The sequence below is a fragment of the Lithobates pipiens genome, unplaced genomic scaffold (genome assembly GCF_037356315.1).
Source record: "Lithobates pipiens isolate NorthernLeopardFrog02 unplaced genomic scaffold, aLitPip1_a1.2 Scaffold_18, whole genome shotgun sequence".
In the NCBI taxonomy this organism is placed as follows: Eukaryota; Metazoa; Chordata; class Amphibia; order Anura; family Ranidae; genus Lithobates; species Lithobates pipiens.
Genome location: NW_027507758.1, coordinates 632,864,540 through 632,885,120, shown reverse-complemented (window position 1 = coordinate 632,885,120; position 20,581 = coordinate 632,864,540). Strand labels below are relative to the sequence as shown.

Here is a 20,581-nt window from a genome sequence, read left to right as displayed (position 1 = left end):
AGATTATATAAAACCCCCAAAACATGATATATTTTCTGAAAGCAGACACCCTAGAGAATAAAATAGTGTTAGTTGCAATTTTTTTTGTCACAATAAATTACCCAATTTTTTGGTAAAATATAAAAGCTGAGGTTGCACTAAGTAAATAAATACCCAACATGCCAAACCTTAAATTTGTGTGCATCTGTGAAATGGTGACAGACTTCAGTATCCTATATTTTCTACAGGTAATGCATTAAAAGCCCCCTATAGGTCATCAGTTTAGTGTTATGGAGGAGATCTGGTGATAGAATTTATTGCCCTCATTCCGGTGTGCGCAGTGATATGTAACGTGTGTCTCACAATTAACATTTTCAGACGTAGGCGCATGTTTGTACATGCGTATATCTTGGGGAGGTTATGTGCCTGGGTTTAAATTAAATCTTACACAATTCATTTTTTTGTTTCATCACATAAAGCAGCCTTTTTTAACCAGGGTGCCCTGGTTTCTTGAGGTTTCTTCAGGGGTGGCTTGGCAATGTACACCATTACAACCTCCTAACGACCAATGACATCATGACAAATTTAGACTAGTGGACTCAAAATGGACTTTATAGGCATGGCAACACACCAAGTCATCTAAAAGTATATATTTTTATGCTATGGGGGTACCCAAGCAGGCATGCTCCTGGGCCGTGACTCTGTGCGTCCATTCACACATGGATCCATGGCTCGGCCCCACCAACTCCATCTCCAGATTGGCTTCCGCTGCTGTCAATCACAGCCACTGAGCCAATCAGGAGTGTGACCACTGTGCGTTTGGATACATGCATCCTTTCCTGTCTGCATGCAGCTGCTGCGTCCCAGTTGACTGCGACTGGACTGCCTGCACAGGGATGCACACAACACCATGGATCCCCACATGGTACATGCCCATCGCATGGGCATGGACACATATGCTTCATGTGAATGAGGCCTAATTGTCATGTGGGTCAGATAGCAGGAAAGAGGAGACGTCAGGTAATTAAAAGAGAAGTATGGGAATTTTATTTTTGAATCATACTTAACTGGGTGGATTCTGCATCTGTCCCCCACCAGCTCTAAGTCTGACAACCGAGTAATCAAACACCGCCGATCGCTCAGTTCTCAGTGCTCCCTGAGCTGGGAGTTGGGGGCTGTCAGTCTCTTGCTCTCTGCTCGGCCCCCCTGCTCACTGGGACACTGAGCTGTGGAGGATATGGGACCTCTCTCAGTGAGGCTGAGCCGGGGTGCCAGTCCAGGCATATGGGTGGATCCCGACCCTATGATTGCAATCTTTCCCCAGCTTGGACCAGCTATGTGACGTCAGCCGACACTTCAGCCTGCACTCAGCTGAAAATGGGTCACAGGAGTGTAAAACAACCCTCCAAGACCCATGCAGGCTCTTCCTTGGCCCAGGCTTTCTCCCAGAAGTTGGTAGGTCCTTCAGGAACCCTTTTTCCCAGTTCAGAGGGTCGCCATGATCCCTTTCTCATAGTTCATGGCCTTCAGACACCTGCTGCCCTAGTCCAGGACCTGCAGACACCCCCTCTCCTAATCTGGGACTTACTAATCTGGATGGGGGGGGGGATCAGTTATTTGTAGGAACCATGCCTGATGAAGTAATTGTAAGAGTATGGTCTCTCAGTTATATGTAGGAACCATGCCTGATGAAGTCATTGTATGAGTACAATCTCTCAGTTATGTGTAGGAACCATGCCTGATGATGTAATTGTATGAGTACAATCTCTCAGTTATTTGTAGGAACCATGCCTGATGAAGTTACATAGTTAGTCAGGTTGAAAAAAAAACACAAGTCCATCTAGTTCAACCATATAAATAAATAAAAAATAATATTTTACAATCCCATACACCCAATCCTATACCCACAGCTGATCCAGAGGAAGGCGAAAAATCCCAGCAAAGCATTCTCCAATTTGCTACAGTAGGGGAAAAATTTTCTTCCTGATCCTAGAGAGGCAATCTGATTTTTCCCCGGATCAACTTTACCTATAAGCCCTTGTACACACGGTCGGAGAATCCGTCGGAATGTGTCCTATCGGACCAGGTCGTCGGATAATCCAACTGTGTTTGGTCTGCATCGGACTGATTCCGTCCGAATATCCGTCGGACCCAATTTTCCAACATGTTGGAAATATTTCCCGACCAACTGGTTCGATCGGACATACTCCGATCATGTGTAGAGAATTTTGATCGGACCAAGTGCCACGCATGCTCAGATCAAATTCCTACATCAAAGCTATTGGCTACTAGCCTGAACGTAGTCCCATCGTAGCAAAATTACGTCATCACGTTCTGAAAGATCGGATTTTTCGACAACTTAGTCTGACCATGTGTATGCAACAGTTTCAGACACAATCCGATGGACAAAATCCGACGGATTTGGTTGGCAGAATCTCCGACCGTGTGTACAAGGGCCAAGTGTTAGTACAAAAATAGTGCAATATTGCCTTATGCTCACTAGATGGAGCTAAAGATCATAGAAAATCACCGTATGACGTAAAATTCAACCAAGACTTGTCACAGCTGGATGATAGCTTCTCACATTTGTCCAAAAAAAACTTTAAAAAAAAAAAAAACCTTTGAGAAAGATTACACCACAAAATGTACTCAACCAACCAATGAGAGGTAATGACTTCATTTTAATTTTTCTACTACTATCAATGGCCAACACGGTACAACACTTCATCCATGTCTTTGGTGATCTCTGATCTCCTTATCAACTGTTTCTTACATGATGATGATCAGCCATGGAGTATATCTGAGGTGTATATCAGGGTGTGCTAATTCCCCACATGAGAGCTGTGATGTCCAGCAACATTCATATAGAAGACATTTCCCGCACCCAAGGCACTTATACACATTGAGGGTTGTGTGGGATCCCTGATGTGCAGGAAGACAGGACTTCAGTGAGGAACAATTCCCTCATTCAGGACAGGGAAGTGGCTTCTCCCCCGTGTGAGATCTCTGATGTCTGTAAAAATTGGACTTATCTGAAAAACATTTCTTGCACTCAGGACAGGAATACGGCTTCTCTCCCGTGTGAAATCTCTGATGTCTGTCAAGACTGGATTTAAATGAAAAACATTTCCCGCACTCAGGACAGGAATACGGCTTCTCCCCCGTATGAGATCTCTGATGAGTGTAAAGATCAGACTTCCGTGAAAAATCTTTCCCACACTCAGGACAGGAATACGGCTTCTCCCCCATGTGAGATCTCTGATGTCTGTAAAGAGTGGAATTATGTGGAAAACATTTCCCACACTTAGGACAGGAGTACGGCTTCTGTCCCGTGTGAGATCTCTGATGTATAATAAGACTAGACTTATCTATAAAACATTTTCCGCACTCAGAACAGGAAAGTGGCTTCTCCCCCGTGTGCAATCTCTGATGTGTGCAAAGAGTGGACTTCCGTGAAAAACATTTCCCACACTCAGGACAGGAATATGGCTTCTCCCCGCTATGAGATCTCTGATGTGTGTAAAGATGGGACTTCTGTGAAAAACATTTCCCACACTCAGGACAGGAAAGTGACTTCTCCCCTGTGTGAGATTTCTGATGTCTGTAAAGATGGGACTTCACTGAAAAACATTTCCCGCACTCAGGACAGGAATACGGCTTCTCCCCCGTGTGAGATCTTTTATGTACATCAAGACCAGATTTAAAATTAAAACACTTCCCGCACTCAGCACAGGAAAACCTCTTCTCTGTTGGAAGGACGGCCCCGTCCCTCACAGTCTGAGGTTCCTCAGGATAAGAGGAATACGATGGTCCATCTACACTGTGTGGTGCCGGATGGACATTTGAGGTAGTCGGGTTTTCTCCTGGACTATACTGTGTGATGTCCTCATCTTCTACTTCACAGTCTGGAGACAAAGTGAGACAATCCTCTGAGGTTTTCCTCATCTCCCGTCCATCTACTAAAATAGAAATACAAAGATTATTACTAGACATGAGCTAATTGGTTCCCCTAAACCAGGACTCCGCCCACATCAGGCAGCTTTGTCTCTGAGGATCTTACAATTCCCCCCTCAAGGTAACTAGTAAATGGGTCCTCTGATCTCCTACCAGATCATTTCTTTATTCATGGACCTTAGTCAGAGAGTGAGTGACAGTGATGAGGGGATTGTAGGACGCTCGCTCATTGCCATCTTCCCAACACAAGAAGTCCTGCACTTCCTTATTTAGTCATGAATAGCAGCGGGGTTGAGCCCCACCAGAGGTCGGAGTGAGGATGGGGGGGATAGAGTTGGGCGAACAGTTTTGTTCGCTGAACACCCAAATTTGCAGGGAGTTCCGCAGGTGTTCGCCCCGCCGAACGCCCTGCACACTGCACAGTGCATTCTAAGCCCTGATTGGGCAAAGCTTTACTCAATCAGGGCGCATTGAATAGCTAGTTGTTAAGGAGCAGGGCTGGGATGGCGGCCACTATGTCCTTAACAACTGATGAGTCATCAGCTGTCACTGAGCTTTCCCGCTGACAGTTGAATAAGAAAAAAAAATTGCAGGCAAAAAAAGTGAAAAAACAGCGTGGGGTCCCCCCAAAAATCTATACCAGACCCTTAGCTAAGTATGCTACCTGGCAGGCCAGGAAAGAGGGGGACAAGTGAGCACTCCCCCTTCCTTAACTATACCAGCCTACATGCCCTCAACATGTGCATGCTAGGTCGGTGATGTCACAAGGGGGTGGTGCCACCAGGTAACATTGTCATGTGGCCTCGGCTTTACCTATATAAGAAATGTCAAATGACAAGCCAGGCATTTGGCGGTTTGCCTTATTTGGTGACAGATCATATTTTTTCTTCTTTTTCTGGTCCAGCGGCTGCAAAGTGATTGACGATGGATCTACATCGGGGGATATTATTATTATTATTATTTTTTTAAAATAAAGTAATTGTCAAAAACTGCCTCGTGCTTTTAATTATTTTTACACTTTTTTGGTGAATTGGTAGGGGTGCTATTTACCCCATACTCATTCACATAAGGGGGGCTGTGATCTGGAGCCCCCTGCCTGCAGACCCCCACAGCCACTGGCCAGGGTTGTGGGGATGTAAACCTTGTGCCCTTCAACATAAGGACAAGGTGCTTTGGCACAAAACACACCCCCATGTTGAGCACATGTGGCCCGGTATGGTTCAGGGGGATGCTCACTGATCACCCCCTTTTGCTGACCTGCATGCTCAGATAAGGGTCTGGTATGGATTGTGATGAGGAACCCCATGCAATTTTTTAACCACTTAAGGACTGGGCCTCTTTTTTAGATGTGTTTACAAGTTAAAAACATTTTTTTTTATACAGAAAGTTACTTAGAACCCCCAAACATTATACATTTTTTTCTAACACCCTAGAGAATAAAATGGCGGTCGTTGCAATACTTTCTGTAACATCTTATTTGCGCAGCGGTCTTACAAGCGCACTTTTGAAAAAAGAAATTACACTTTTTTTAATTAAAAAATAAGACAACAGTAAAGTTAGCCCAATTTTTTTTTATATTGTGAAAGATAATGTTATGCCAAGTAAATTGATACCCAACATGTCACGCTTCAAAATTGCGCCCGCTCGTGGAATGGCGACAAACTTTTACCCTTAAAACTCTCCATAGGTGACATTTAAAAAATTCTACAGGTTGCATGTTTTAGTTACTCACGTATGCGTTTGCTTCTGCACACGAGCTCGGCGGGATGGGACGTGTTTAAAATTATTTTTTCTTCCTTATTTATTTTACCTTTTTTTTTTTTTTTTTTTTTTTTTTTTTTTACACTGTTTTAAAAAAAAAAAAATGTGTCACTTTTATTCCTATTACAAGGAATGTAAACATCCCTTGTAATAGAAAAAAAGCATGACAGGTCCTCTTAAATATGAGTTCTGTGGTCAAAAAGACCTCATATTTACACTAAAATTGCCATTTAAAAAAATGCTAAATAAAAAATGACCCTTTAAGAGCTATGGGCGGAAGTGACATTTGAACGTTGCCTCCACCCTGCAATTTCATGGAGACGGGTGGGGGCCATCTTCCCCTCACTCGTCTCCATGCACAGCCACGGGAAGGATTCCATTGCTTCCGCTGCTGCCATCGGCTCCAGTAAGCGGCGGAGGGCAACGGATTGCGGCGGGAGGGGGGGCCTCTCCTGCCGCAGATAAAAGTGATCTTGCGGTGAATCCACCGGACCGCTGGCCGAACACGGCGATACCGGGGTTGTGGTAGCTAGCTGCTGCTATAACAACGATATCCGTCCTCAAAGGTCCGAAAGTGGTTAAAACATTTTTCTGCTGCTGCCAATTGTATTGTATTGTATTGCTGGCAATTTAAATGTCATTTTTTTATCTTTAGAAACAGTTTTGCTGTAGCAGGTTCTATACATGGTAGTTTTGCTGTAGCAGGTTCTATACATGGTACAGATGCGCCACTTTACAGGCAAACTAAGGGGGGCCCCTCCCCAGGCACTACTGTATATTTAAAGGAATTTTTATTGTTTCACTTTTAGCATCATTAAAATAACTGCTCCTTCAAAAACAATCTTTTAAAAAAAAAAAAAAAAAAAATGTTTGTATTGATGCATGGCCTGCATGGCAGTACCCGGGCCCCCGTACACTTTTTATGGCCAATTACTTGCATATAAGCCCCCAAAAGTTCAGGTCCCATAGACTTTTAATAGAGTTGGCGTTTGGGAGTTTTGGTGTGAATGGAACAGGGGGTGTTCGACCCATCTGTAGAGAACAACTAAGATGAAGACTGGACTGATCCTGAAGACCACCATCATTGGGTTATTGACTCCTCCCTCATTATCACTTTCTGTTTAAGGTTCCAAAGTTTGAGGATATTCTCAAATTATTATCAACATATAAAAGTCTGTGCTCCAATCAAATGATTATCGTCTAAAATGTCCAACTGGTAGATAATAGGTGTAACAAAAGAGAATACATATTATGTGTATATATAGCAGTGGGTAGAGGGGAGAGAACAGAAGTCAGGACTATGTAATGTACAACATATAACAGATAGGACAATATAGTATCAGAATGATGTAATGTACAAAATAATATATATAATGCAGGGATCAGGAGTATGCAATGTAGAAAGTAGAATATATAGTGCAGGGGTCAGGAGCGCGCTCAGTGCAATATTGAATGATATTTCTTGAACCTACAGGTAAGCCTTAATCTAGGCTTACCTGTAGGTCAAAGTTGGTTGTAAGGGTTTACAGCCACTTTAAAGTGGAAGTAAACCCGATTCATAAAATTTGAGCTGGGCACATATATCTGCAGTGTTTTGTTATCTCTCTTTATGTCCCGTAGCTTTGTCCTGCTCCATTCCTCTGTTATCAGCCTGATAACTTTTGACATGCTCTCCGAGAAAAATGTGTCGGGGGAGGTTGCTATAATTAGATTAGCAGCCTGCTGAACTATACACAGGCAACCTATGTATGTGTGGGGAGGGGGTGTGTGCCTTTCCTCCAATCAGCTGTCTCACAGTGTCTAGCAATAATCCCCTCCTACAGGGGAACAAGGAAGAGTAAATTCTAACTGTATAACACTTTATAAACAGTATATCAAGGTGAAAACAGAAGATATGCATGTAAGACTTATGTATGAAGGTTTGTTTCATCTCTGTGTATCATCTGAGGCTGTTAACTTCACTGGGTATATGGAGAGTTTGCATCCGCTTTAAATGTTTACATGAGACAAGTTGCAGAGGTCCAACACTGCTGCCTCCCCTCTCCTGAGACTGCACTCAGTGACTTGGGTCTGAGATTATACAGACATATCCCTCCACCCGGCACAGCCAGCAGACAACAGAGCAAATAATCCTGGGAGAATTGTTCTGTCAGAGATCTTACTAGACCCGGCAATGGGGCAGAAGACCCAAAGCACATCCAGGTGCCTAGATTTAGTAATAAAAGGACTACAGGACGGGGAACACAGCTCAGGAAAGTGACCAGGGTATTAAAGGCTGATAAAACCCAGTCCCCGCCCTACTCTGGACCAATCAGTGAGCAGTATGGGTGGAGGAATGTATTTAGTGTTAATGACCCACCTGTGCTGATCTCTGTAGGAGTGTCCTCCTCTATAAATGTCCCCGTTATTCCATCCTCCTCCATAGACTGCTGATCATCCCTCACATACCTCTCTTCTTCTTCTGCTTTACCCTCAAATTCTATATCGATTGGATCTCCACTCTAAATCAAGAAAATGAGAGAGAAAATCATCTGTAAAATATAAGCTTTATTATTGTGACATCACATAAAAAATCCACACATTGTCTCCGCGGGTCTGTGTTTTATAAGCTCCGTCACACCAACCTTGTAACAGTGAGGGATGGTGTGATCTTCCTGTGTGGAATCCCGGGAACACAGAGGACGGGGACATCTCTCTGGTGGGTTTCTGGTATTAGGTGGCTCCATCATATCCTTGTGTCCTTCTGAAAACTCCTCCATCACTCCATACTCCTCATCCTCCTCTTTATACTCTTCTTTAACAACAATATTATAATCCCCGAGGTTTCCACTCTGAATATTTAATAAAACATTCATTGTAACAAACATGCTTTTGTAACAATTATTAGTAATTATGATTTATTCATGGCTACCTGGTGATGGTGGGGGATGGGATGACCTTCCTGTGTGGAATGCCGGGAATACAGAGGACGGGGACATCTCTCTGGTGGGTTCCTGTAACTGGATGACTCCACCATGATGTCCTGGTACAAATTTTTGTGTTCTTTTAGAGACTCCTCCATCACCCCATCCTCATCATCCTCCTCTTTTATCTCTTCTTTAACTTCAACTTTAGAATCTCTCAGGTTTCCACTCTGAATATATAATAAAAATGACATCAATGGTAACAATGCAGATAATGTACAGATCCTAATGATACTATCAGTGATTGTTCCTCATCTACCTGATGATGGTGGGGGATGGTGTGATCTTCCTGTGTGGAATCCCGGGAATACAGAGGACGGGGACATCTCTCTGGTGGGTTCCCATTACTGGATCCATCTGTAGGAAACACACACACTGACTGAATACATTGTTTCTATGTGTTTATCAGATGATGGGGGATCTAGGTGGAGCCTCCATACTGCTCTCTCCTTTACAATAAAGTCTCCTCTTACCCGGTGATGTGAGGGGCGGCTGATTGTCCATCATGACGTCCTTGTAGAGATCCTTGTGTCCTTCTAAATACTCCCACTCCTCCATGGAGAAATAGACAGTGACATCCTGACACCTTATAGGAACCTGACACACACAATGATACAGTCACCATCCAGACACATCCCTTGTCTGTTACTGGATAATGTCCCAGAATTCCCAGAATCCTCCTCACCTCTCCTGTCAGCAGCTCCATCATCTTCTTGGTGACTTCTAGAACCTTCTGCATGTTGTGTCTCTCAGGTTTTAGGGAGTCACACAAAGGTACGGAGATGATCATATGATGACCTGACTTCACAAGAGGAAATCTCTATATTGAGGAAGCAATAGGAATAGCATGTTAGAATCCCAGAATCCTCCTCACCTCTCCGGTCAGGTCTTTGTTTTATTAATAGAGATAAGAGTGATGTCATGTCACCTCCCAGAATCCTCCTCACCTCTCCGGTCAGCAGGTAGATGATCTCCATGGTAAGGTTTAGTATCTTCTCAGTCATGTGACTCCGGTCCTCCTCCATCCTCATTGGTGTTGTCATCTATGAAGGTTTCTCTGTAGACAAATAGCATTGAAGAATTATCTGTATTGGTATTGATTGTTCAATGTCTAAGTTATGGTCTCTATGTTGGCTGTGCTTTCTTTCTGGTCATTGTTTTATTTAGTTTTGAAACTTTATAGACATAACAAATAGGATCTTCTGACTTCTGTAATAGTTTTGCTCTGAGGCACTTTTTCCTCGCAGGCACTGTTGGGGGTCATTGTAAAATCAGTGTGATGTCATAGAATGTGCTGACTCTGGATGGAGGGAAATTGGGAGGAGGAGCTGTGAGGTTAGTATGATGACATAGGACATATGGACTCTGGATGGAGGGACATTGGGAGGAGGAGCTGTGAGGTCAGTATGATGTCATAGGACATATTGACTCTCGATGGAGGGACATTTGGATAGGGAGATATGAGGCTCCTGTGCAAACCAAATTGTGGTTCCTGGGTGCGCCCTACCTCTCCTAAACTGAAGAGCGAACTTTGACATTTACCATACAGAAATCTATGAACGTAACCTCTCATGTGAGCAGTTGAAGCGTGGAGGAACGGAGTGTAAATATCACACAATTTTCTCCAGAGCTCCTAATTATTATTATTATTATACAGGATTCATATAGCTCTTAGCCCTTGTACACACGGTCGGACATTTCGACAACCAAATCCGTCGGATTTTGTCCGACGGATTTTGTCCGAAACTGTTGCATACACACAGTCGGACAAAGTTGTCAGAAAATCCGATCGTACTTAACATGATGACGTTATTTCGTTAGGACAGGACTACATTCAGGCTAGTAGCAAATAGCCTTGGTCTAGGATTTTGATCTAAGCGTGCGTGGCAGTTTGTCCGATCGGAATTCTCTACACATGATTGGACAAAGTCCGATCGGATCATGATGTCAGAAAATTTTATAGACAAGTTGGAAAACTTGGTCCGTCGGATACTCCGATGGAAACAGTCCGATGGAGCCCACACACTGTCGATTTATCCGACAACACGGTCCGATCGGACATTGTCCATCGGAATATCCAACCGTGTGTACAAGGGCTTACAGTTTACACAGCACTTTACAACATGAGGGTAGACAGTACATTTACAATACATTATAATACAGTAGGAATCAGGGGGCCCTGTTCATTCAAGCTTACAATCTAACAGGGAGGGTCAAGATATACAAAAGTTAATAACTGTGGGGATGGAGAAAATAATGTACAATTGTTAGGTGGGGGCTGGATAGGCTTCTCTGATGAAATGCTTTTTCAGGGATTGTCTGAATGTGGATAGAGATAGTCAGACAGATTGGGGTAAGGAATTCCAGAGGATGGGAGAGGCTTGGGAAAAGTCCTGGGTTGAATGTGGGATGAGGTGGCAGGGGAGCGAGACAGAAGGAGGAGGTCTTGGGAGGAATGAAGAGAATGACTTGGTTGATATTTTGGGCTAGGTTAGTGATGTACCTGGGGGCCGAGTTGTGGATGGCTTTGTAAGTTGTTGTTAGTATTTTGAATTTAATTCATTGGGTGAGTGGCAGCCAATGAAGGGATTGGAAGAGAGGAGCAGCAGACGCTGAGGGTTTGTAAGGTTGATGAGCCTGGCAGCAGCATTCATGATGGACTGAAGGGTGGATAACCCATGTAGAGGTAAGTCAATGAGGAAGGTGTTGCAGTAGTCAAGGCGAGAGATGTCCAGGGAGTGAACTAGGAGCTTTGTGGTGTCATTGATTAGGAAGGGACGCATCTTAGAGATGTTGCGGAGGTTGGGGCAGCAAGCTTTGGGCAGTGATTGGATGTGGGGCTGGAAAGGATAGTTCACAGTGCAGGATTACACCTAGCACCTTGGCATGCAGGGACGGGTAGATGATTGAGCCATTGATTATGACCAAGAAATCAGGGGAAGGGGCACGTGTGGGAGGAAGTATTATGAGCTCAGTTTTGCATAGGTTGTGTTTGAGGATTTAAGTCACATCCTGGCTGATATGTCTGTTAGTAAATTAGTGATGCATGAGGAGACTGATGTTGTGAGGTGAGGGGAAGGGAGATGGATTTGGGTATCATTGATGTAGAAATGGTATTGAAAGCCATGACAAAGGGAGGAGGTGTAGATGGAGAAAAAAAAAGAGGTCCAAGAACAGAACCTTGGGGGACCCCGATGGAGAAAGGAAGAGGAGAAGGGGGAGTAGAATTGTAAGTGACACTGAAGGTGCGGTGGCATAGTTAGGATGAGAACCATCGAAGAGCACAGTCATGGACACCAAAAGGTGTGGAGGTTTTGTGAGGAGGAGGAGGGGGCAGTCAACCATATCAAAGGCAGCAGAGAGGTCCCGGAGGGGTAGTGTAGAATAGTGTGTTGGTTTCAGCCATTAGTAGGTAATTTGTGAGAGCAACTTCTCTGGAGTGTTGAGGGTGAAATCCAGACTGAAGGGGATCAAGAAGTTTGTTCTTAGTCAGATGGTGGCTCAGTCTGTTGTAGACCAGACATTCAAGGAGTTTGGAGGAAAAGGGGAGTAACAAGATGTGTGTAAAACATATGCATGTTTTAGGGAGTTGAGGAAGATGCCAGAAGAGAAGGAGAAAATAAAAAGAAGTTCCTGGATGGCCGCACGTCAGAGAAATGGCATCTTTATTGGTCGATAAAATCCAAATGCAGTCACATATCAAATATGGAAAAACAAGATAAAAAAGCTAACGGCCTTTCACGCCTTGTTCTGGCGCTTATTCATAGCCAATAGCTAGAAGAGAGGGAGAGATTGAAGATGTGAGTTAGAGTGGAGAATGGAACCAGAGGGTGACCGTAGAATTTCTGAGGGCGCAGGATCTAGGGGACAGGTAGTTAGGTTGGCGTTAAAAAAAAAAAAAGGTTAGCAACCATGTCTATAGTAGCAGGGTTGAATAAGTGAAGTAATGATAGAACTTGTGGATTATGGGGTTTTAAATGGGAGAGGTATCTGCACATTGGACATCTCCTCACAAATTGTATCAATCTTATTTTTGAAGTGATTGGCGATCTCCTGGGCAGTGATTGAGTTAGTGGGTGGAGGTCATGAAGGACGGAGTAGAGAGTACAAGGTAGAGAAAAGGTGACGGGGACTGGATGAGAAGGTGTTAATGAGAATGATAAAACAGGTCTACTTGGCAGTGGGAAGGCAGGAATAACGGAAAATTCTATACTCACCTTTCCGTAATTTTCCTTTCCTGACGCATCTTCATGGCACCACACACTGGGTTGTGACTCCGCCCCCACAACCTGACAGGATTGGTTAACTATAAATTTGAAGGGGAGACCTCCCGCTGCATTCTCTGTAAATATCAACATAAATTAAATAAACGGGAGGGATTTGTGTGGTGCCATGAAGATGCGTCAGGAAAGGAAAATTACGGAAAGGTGAGTATAGAATTTTCCGTTTTCCTGACGCCTTCATGGCAGCACACACTGGGAAATAACTCGCCAGACGGGTGGGTAAATGCAAAATATATTTAATTTCTATAATGCCGAAGAGTTGGCTCTAATAACAGATCTACCAAACTCTGCCAAGGACAAAAGGGCAGAGTTCACTCTATAGTGAGAAATGAAGGTATGTTCAGAAGACCATGTAGCTGCCCTACAAATCGTCTCCGGAGAAACTCTGCAATATGCCGCCCAGGAAGTAGCCACTGCCCTAGTAGAATGAGCCCTGACGCCCTCTGGAATCGTCAAATGTTGCGTAGAATATGCCTTTTTAATGGCCCTCACCAACCAGGTCGCAATAGTGCGTGAGGAAGCTGGCATTCCGCGTCTAGTTCCATGAGGAATAACAAAGAGAGAGTCCGTCTTCCTAACAGAGGTTGTAGCTGACAGGTAGTTGGTGATGGTGGATTTAATGTCCAGCGGATGAGGATATCCCTGATCATCAGTGAAGGATGGAAGGACAATATCTTGGTTATAGTGAAAGGAAGAAGCCACTTTGGGTATAAAACGATCTGAGGGTCTAAGAACTACCCTGTCTGGAAAGAAAACCAGATAAGGCTCCGAAATAACCAAGGCTTGAATTTCCGACACTCTCTTGGCCGATGTTATGGCAATCAGAAAGGCAAGCTTCAAAGTCAGGTCCCATAGTGAGATAGATTCCGCAGGAATAAATGGTGGACTAGAAAAAGCGTGGAGAACTACCGATAGATCCCATGCCGGAAACATAGGCTTCCTAGGAGGCTTTATCTTCAGACTAGCCTTCAGAAATTGGATGACCAGAGGATGAAAAGCCCATTTGGTGCCTGTTTTAGCCGAGAGAGCCGAAACCTGCACCTTGAGGGTGCTTGAACTGAGGCCTTTGTTAATTCCTGACTGAAGAAACTCCAGGATCTGAGGTGGTCCTGGAGCAAGAGGGTCCCAACCTTTTTCTTGGGCCATAAGGCAGAACTTTTCCCAAATTCTAGTATAGACGGAATTCGTGGAAACTTTCCTAGCCTGCATTAAAGTAGAAATGACCTCCTGGGAGCAGCCTTGCGCCTTCAACCTAGACCTTTCAACTTCCAGGCCATCAAATGTAACCTCTCGGGAGCAGGATGAAGAAACTGCCCCTGTGAGAGGAGGTTTGGTTCTAGTGGCAGAGCAATTGGTGGCTGGACACTGAGTTGTAGAAGAGTCGTAAACCACGGCCTCCTCGGCCAGAACGGAATTATTGCGATTACTGTTACTGAAGACCTCCGAAGTCTGGACAGGAACCTCGCAATTAGAGGAGTAGGCGGGAATATATACCCCAACTTGAAACTCCATTGATGTGTCAGGCAGTCTATTCCCTCGGCTGACGGAAACGGATTCCTCGACAGGAACCTGCGACATTTGGTGTTCAAGGGAGTAGCTGCTAGATCTATCTCCGGTGTCCCCCAGGTTCCCGTCAGGAAAGAAAAAATTTGAGGACTCAAAGACCATTCGTTGTTGGACAACGGCTTCCGACTCAGATAGTCGGCCAATACATTCTGTGTTGCTGGAACATAGACTGCTCTCAAGTCTGCTAGGTGAACTTGGGCCCATTCCAAAATGGGACGAACTTCTTCCATCAAGGTGACACTCCTTGTACCTCCCTGTCTCTGCACATAAGATACTGCCACCTTGTTGTCCATCCTGATAAGCACGCTCTTCCCCGAGAGCAGAGATGTGAATGCCGTTAGGGCATGGAAGGCTGCCCTGAGTTCCAGAATATTGGAAACTACCCCTAGGGCTTGGAACTGCCACTGGCCCTGGACTGCTAGATCCTGGTAGTGTCCTCCCCAGCCGCTCTGACAGGCGTCCGAAGTCACCACTTCTGGGTCTGGAGGGACTATTGGCTTGAATTTCTCTAAATTGTACTGGTGTGTCCACCACCATACTGACTGTTTCACCGGCTTGGAAATGACAATAGTCTGATGTATGGACACTCCATTCCACTGCCTGAGAAAGGAGATTTGTAGGGTCCTCATGTGCCATTGGGACCATTGCACCATGGGTATGGTGGCCGACATGGATCCCAGCACGCTCAGACAGGCCCTGGCTGAAAGATGACTTGCTGACAGCAGTCTCCGCATCTTTTGAATTAGGAGCTGAATCTTTGCCTGTGGTAACTGAACTCTGTTCTGTTTGGTGTCCAGTTGTGCCCCCAGAAACACCATCTTCTGTGTAGGTTGTAAACTGCTTTTTCCGAAATTGACGATCCACCCGAAGTTGTGGAGAGTTGAAAGAAGAATTTCCCGATGGTGAAGTAATAACTCTTGACTTTTTGCTAACAGCAGGATGTCGTCTAAATAATGGTGAATTCGAAGACCTTTCCCCCTCAGGAACGCCACTAACGGTAGAAGAGTTTTGGTAAAGGTCCTGGGAGCCGACGAAATGCCGAATGGGAGGCATCGAAACTGGAAATGGGAATGATTGATGGAGAACCGAAGAAATTTCTGAAAGGCCGAATGTATTGGGATGTGAAGATAGGCGTCCGACAAATCTACGGACAGCATCCAATCGCCCAGATTTATTGCCAGGAGTATGGACTGGAGACTCTCCATTTTGAAAGCTTCTATTTTGATGTTCTTGTTGAGCTTCTTGAGATCCAGTACTGGACGAAAATCTCCTGTTCTCTTCCTTACCAAAAATAACGGGGAGTAGAAACCCCTCCCTCTTTGAGTTGATGGAACCTCCACAATAGCCCCCTTCTGTTTTAAATCCGCTACATATTCTATCAGGAGGCTTTTCCTGAATAGTGTGGAAGGCATTCTGGTAGGCTGAAAGTGGTTGCCTGGAAACCCGTTGATGAATTCCCACTTGTGCCCATACCCGATTGTGGACAGTGCCCAATTGTCCTGTATATGACTTGCCCAGATCCGAATAAACCCTCTTAGCCTGGCGCCCACCTGGGCTGGGTGAGCGGGCAAACTTTCAAAAGGATTTAGGATGCTCCCCTGCGGGTGTAGCCTTGGTCTTTTGCATTCTCAGAAAAGAAGGCTTGGTATTCTTCCAATCCCTCCTGAATTCTCTGCCGGGACGATAGGATCTGGACTCTCTATACTTGTCCGGAAGACTTCGCCTGAAAGAAGGCCCTTTGTGAACTTTGGGTCTTCTGTCGGAGGGAATCAGACCAGACTTCCCTCCTGTGACTTTGGAGATAGCCGAATCCAGTTTGGCCCCAAAGAGATTAGCACCATCGAAAGGGATCTTGCACCAATTTATTTTAGAGGCTGTATCGGCCATCCATGGTTTTAGCCATAGGGCCCTTCTAGCTGTTACCGATGCCAACATTGTTCTGGCCGAAGATCTTATAATGTCCACTGAGGCCTCTGCTACAAAGTCGCCTGCCAGCCTAATCTCTTGCAAGGAAGAGACTAATTTCTCCATTTCTGCACCTTCTAGCAGATCCTTCTCCAATTTAGTAGCCCATCCAGAAATAGCTTTTGCCACTGCCGCCGTAGTAATAGCCGGTCTGCAGGAGCCCCCTGCCATGGAATACGCTTTCTTTAACTCCAAGTCCATTTTACGGTCCAATACGTCTTTAAAAGAGACCGCATCTTCAATGGGCAAAGTGACATGACGGGCCAGGCGCATCAGGGAGGAATCCACTATGGGAGCATTGATCAGAGGTTTAACCTTTGATTCGTCCAGCGGATACATCTTCGCTAACCTGTTTGCTATGCTCGGACGCTTGTCTGATTCCCACTCATCTTTAATAAGATCTCCGAGTTCCTCAATAAATGGGAAGGACTCTGGTCGTCTTTTTAAATTGGGAAAGTACTTGCGGGTCTTCTGAGGTACAGGAATAATGTCCTCCCAGCCGATAGCCTCCTTGACCGATTTTGCAAATGGTTCCACCAAAGAAAAATCAAATCCTGCAGACATATCCTGGCCGTCATTATCTGAGGATGATTCTGAAGCTTGAGAATGATATGTGTGCGCAGTGGATGTGCTAGGGCCTGCCACCTCCATAGCAGGTGCTGTTGCCAAAATAGATTCACGCACTGATTCCCTTATGAGGTCAGTCGCAATTCTGGCGTCTGCTTCCTTCTCTTTAGTTGCTTCATTGAAGCAAGAGCGACAGGCAAGCTTCTCCGGAAGGGCCGGTGCGCCACATATCCAGCAGGCGTTAGCTGCGGGTCTGGTGCGATGGCTGTGATGAGAGGAAGGAGACCTGTGGTCCGAGCGGCTATGCCGAGTGCGACCGTGGTGGGAGCGACCATGTCTCTGACGAGATGAGGACCTGGAGCGACTTCTGTGCGATCTCCTGCTGGAAGTGCGATTTGAGCCTCTTCCATGCCTGGGACTTGCTCCCCTTGATCTGGTAGGGCTGCAAGAAAAGCAGCATCTTTAGCAGTCGGCACTCTTTTTCCCCTTCAATACTCACCTACGACTTTGTAGAGCCTCTTACCTTTCCGGCTGTCGATGGTCTGCGTGGGCAGTGGACTCCATGAAAAAAGGTAGACAGAGTAGGCTGAAGGGAAGAAGAAAAGAATTTTCCTTGCGATACCGGTAATAAACAAATAATTAGAAAACACACACATTTTTTTTTTTTTTTTTAAAGAAATTTTTTTTTTTTTTTTTGGAAACCTGTCCCTTTAAAAAATTAGCATCTGCAAAATAGGAGGCAGTATACATACACAAAGAACTATGCAGCTACAGTAAAAAAAATAAGGAATATTCTTACCTTATCCAGATGATAATCGAAATACAGGGCAGTATCTTGAAAACAGCAGTATGCAGAAGCATACAGCTGTGATTTTAAAAACGGCGCCAAAACGGCGCCGAATGACGCTCCGCGCATGCGCAGAACGGCTCGAGGATGCCGGCGCCATCTTGGAAGAGGGAAAAACCCTCTCTTCGGGGAGAAAAAACAACCAGATGCCGACAGACCTGCGCAGAGCGGCGAGGACACTAGCGGCGGCCATGACAGTTGTCCTGGAGGACAGCAAGACCCAGCCACTCCTGCACAAAAGTAAGAAAGGAAATAAATGCATAAGCAGACAAACGAGCAGGATACATGAAAAAAGGGAGCCCACTGCATAATAAAGGCTTATTTAAAGCCTGTAAAAAATCCATGAGAAGTCCCCTGAGACCATCAGAACGGGGATTCCCTCCATAGAGCTCATTTAGAGACTGTACAGGAGGGACTTCCAAACAGGAGAGGCTTGAACCTGCTGGGGTGAGGCGGTAAGAGGCTTATTCATCTGTAGGTATCTTTGAAACTCGAACGCTCCAACCTGTCAGGTGAGGATAAAAAAGAGAATGCAGCGGGAGGTCTCCCCTTCAAATTTATAGTTAACCAATCCTGTCAGGTTGTGGGGGCGGAGTCACAACCCAGTGTGTGCTGCCATGAAGGCGTCAGGAAAGTATTTTTGGAAGGCAGATTTATATTTGGTTGAAGACTTTCTAGGACTTATGTCGTGTACACACAGTCGGACATTCCGACAGAAAAAGTCAGATGGAAGCTTTTCATTGGATATTCCGACCATCTGTATGCCCCATCTGACTTTTTCTGTCGAAAATTCAGATGGACTTAGATAGAGAACATGTTCTAAATTTTTCCAACTGAAAAAATTTCGAGCGGAAAAAACGCTTGTCTGTATGCTGTTCCGATGCACCAAAAAAATCACGCATGTTCTGAAGCAAGTACGAGATGGAAGCTATTGGCTACTGAACTTCCGTTTTCTAGTCCCGCCGTACATGTTTTATGTCACCGCGTTCTGGACGGTCAGAATTTGGTGTGATCGTGTGTGTGCAAGACAGCTTGAGTGGAATTCCGTTGAAAAAACCTTCAGAGTTTATTCCGATGGCAAAACCGGTCGTGTGTACAGGGCATTAGTCTTACACCACAGGCTCTCAAGAGTGCAGCTATGTTTTCTGAAACTTCTGGTGTCACCTTTCTTCCAAGGTTTTAGGGGTCAGGACCTCATTCTGTGTGTAGTGAGGGGGGTTGAGCTTGTCTAGGGAGAATGACAGTGAGTTGTTGCAGACAGAAGTGGCTAGATTTGGGCAGGACGGGGTGAGATTTTGTAATGGAGGTGGTCAGTAGCAGAGAAGAGGTTTAAGGTGGCAAACGTTTCTATGGGTATCCATGCTCAATGCAGTCGTTTGTGTTCTCTTCCTGTTCCATGATAATAAAGACATGTTCTGATATTTTTCCATGACAGTAAAGTATTCTCTGCATCCAAGAAGCTTCCAGGGTATGATTTCAATACTCAGCCAATAATATCTGTGCGACTTCAATGTCACAGCAACTTCAAAGTAGTCTCTGCACTACTTTGGTCTGACTTTGATGCAACTTGAGGTCCATAGACCTCAAGATTACACAGGCATTGCTTGAAGTCGTGCGACTTTCAAGTCGTACAAGTGTGAAAGGGGCCATTAAAATGCTCTAGAAACATCATGCTGTGAAGTATTGCAAATAACGCCTCTTATCTTCTCCATAATCACCATAAGATATGAACACACCCCCCTCTATCATGTCCCTATTCAATAGAAAAATGTAACCCCCCCATGTTTCTACATAAGGGTCCACCTCGCTTATTTCAGGAGGGATACAGACTATCATAGTGTACCACCTCATATTATTTAGAAATATAAAATCACACTTACAATTGAGAGGACAAGTATCTGCTTTACACAGTACAGGAATTAGATGTCATAGAAGCATCTTCCGGGTCCGCAGCAGAAGGAAATGTAAAAAGTCTCTTCTAAGCAACATAGGACAACAAACTAGATCTTACTCTAAATGTCAAGTCTCCTGGTCCGGTAGATCAGCAGTCACGAAAATGTCGCTCTTACCAACAATACTATACCCTTTCAGAACGCTGCCTGTCCCACTTACCATATCTTATCTTCAGAGTCTACAGTCCACCTTGAACCTCTTTATTTGGAGAAAACAACGCTCCCGCTTTAGGAATAAGATCTTATACAGACCTAAATCAGCAACTGGAATGGGAGTGCCCAACTTAAAATTCTATTATTACGCGGTCATACTGGACCAAGTTAAACCATGGTGGCACCCGCCGCCCAGCAAACAATGGGTACATATCGAAGAAGCAATACTGGGCCACCCGTTAAAAGGACTGTTAGGAGCACTGTCATTGGGACTTCCTGCCCCCATTGTTCAAACTCCTTACCATGATAGCCTCTGCAAAATCCTGGAAGTTTAGTGTTCCTGCTGCGGACCCGGAAGATGCTTCTGCAAAATCCTGGAAGTTTAGTGTTTCTGCTGCGGACCCGGAAGATGCTTCTGCAAAATCCTGGAAGTTTAGTGTTTCTGCTGCGGACCCGGAAGATGCTTCTGCAAAATCCTGGAAGTTTAGTGTTTCTGCTGCGGACCCGGAAGATGCTTCTGCAAAATCCTGGAAGTTTAGTGTTTGTGCTGCGGACCCGGAAGATGCTTCTGTAAAATCCTGGAAGTTTAGT

General features: G+C 44.9%; 1 protein-coding gene across 1 annotated transcript in view; it reads right to left on the bottom strand.

Annotated features, from left to right (window-relative positions):
* Positions 1 to 20,581, bottom strand: part of LOC143986884 (uncharacterized) — a 97,796-nt gene that overhangs the window by 65,840 nt on the left and 11,375 nt on the right. Inside the window, exons 2-9 of the mRNA XM_077485290.1 lie at positions 9,605 to 9,714; positions 9,343 to 9,477; positions 9,131 to 9,254; positions 8,917 to 9,014; positions 8,606 to 8,827; positions 8,319 to 8,525; positions 8,054 to 8,195; positions 2,946 to 3,938 (exon numbers count right to left, since the gene is read on the bottom strand). Of these exons, the coding sequence (XP_077341416.1) occupies positions 2,946 to 3,938; positions 8,054 to 8,195; positions 8,319 to 8,525; positions 8,606 to 8,827; positions 8,917 to 9,014; positions 9,131 to 9,254; positions 9,343 to 9,477; positions 9,605 to 9,700 (2,017 nt within the window). The 5' untranslated portion in view covers positions 9,701 to 9,714. The remainder of the gene's footprint in view (positions 1 to 2,945; positions 3,939 to 8,053; positions 8,196 to 8,318; positions 8,526 to 8,605; positions 8,828 to 8,916; positions 9,015 to 9,130; positions 9,255 to 9,342; positions 9,478 to 9,604; positions 9,715 to 20,581) is intronic.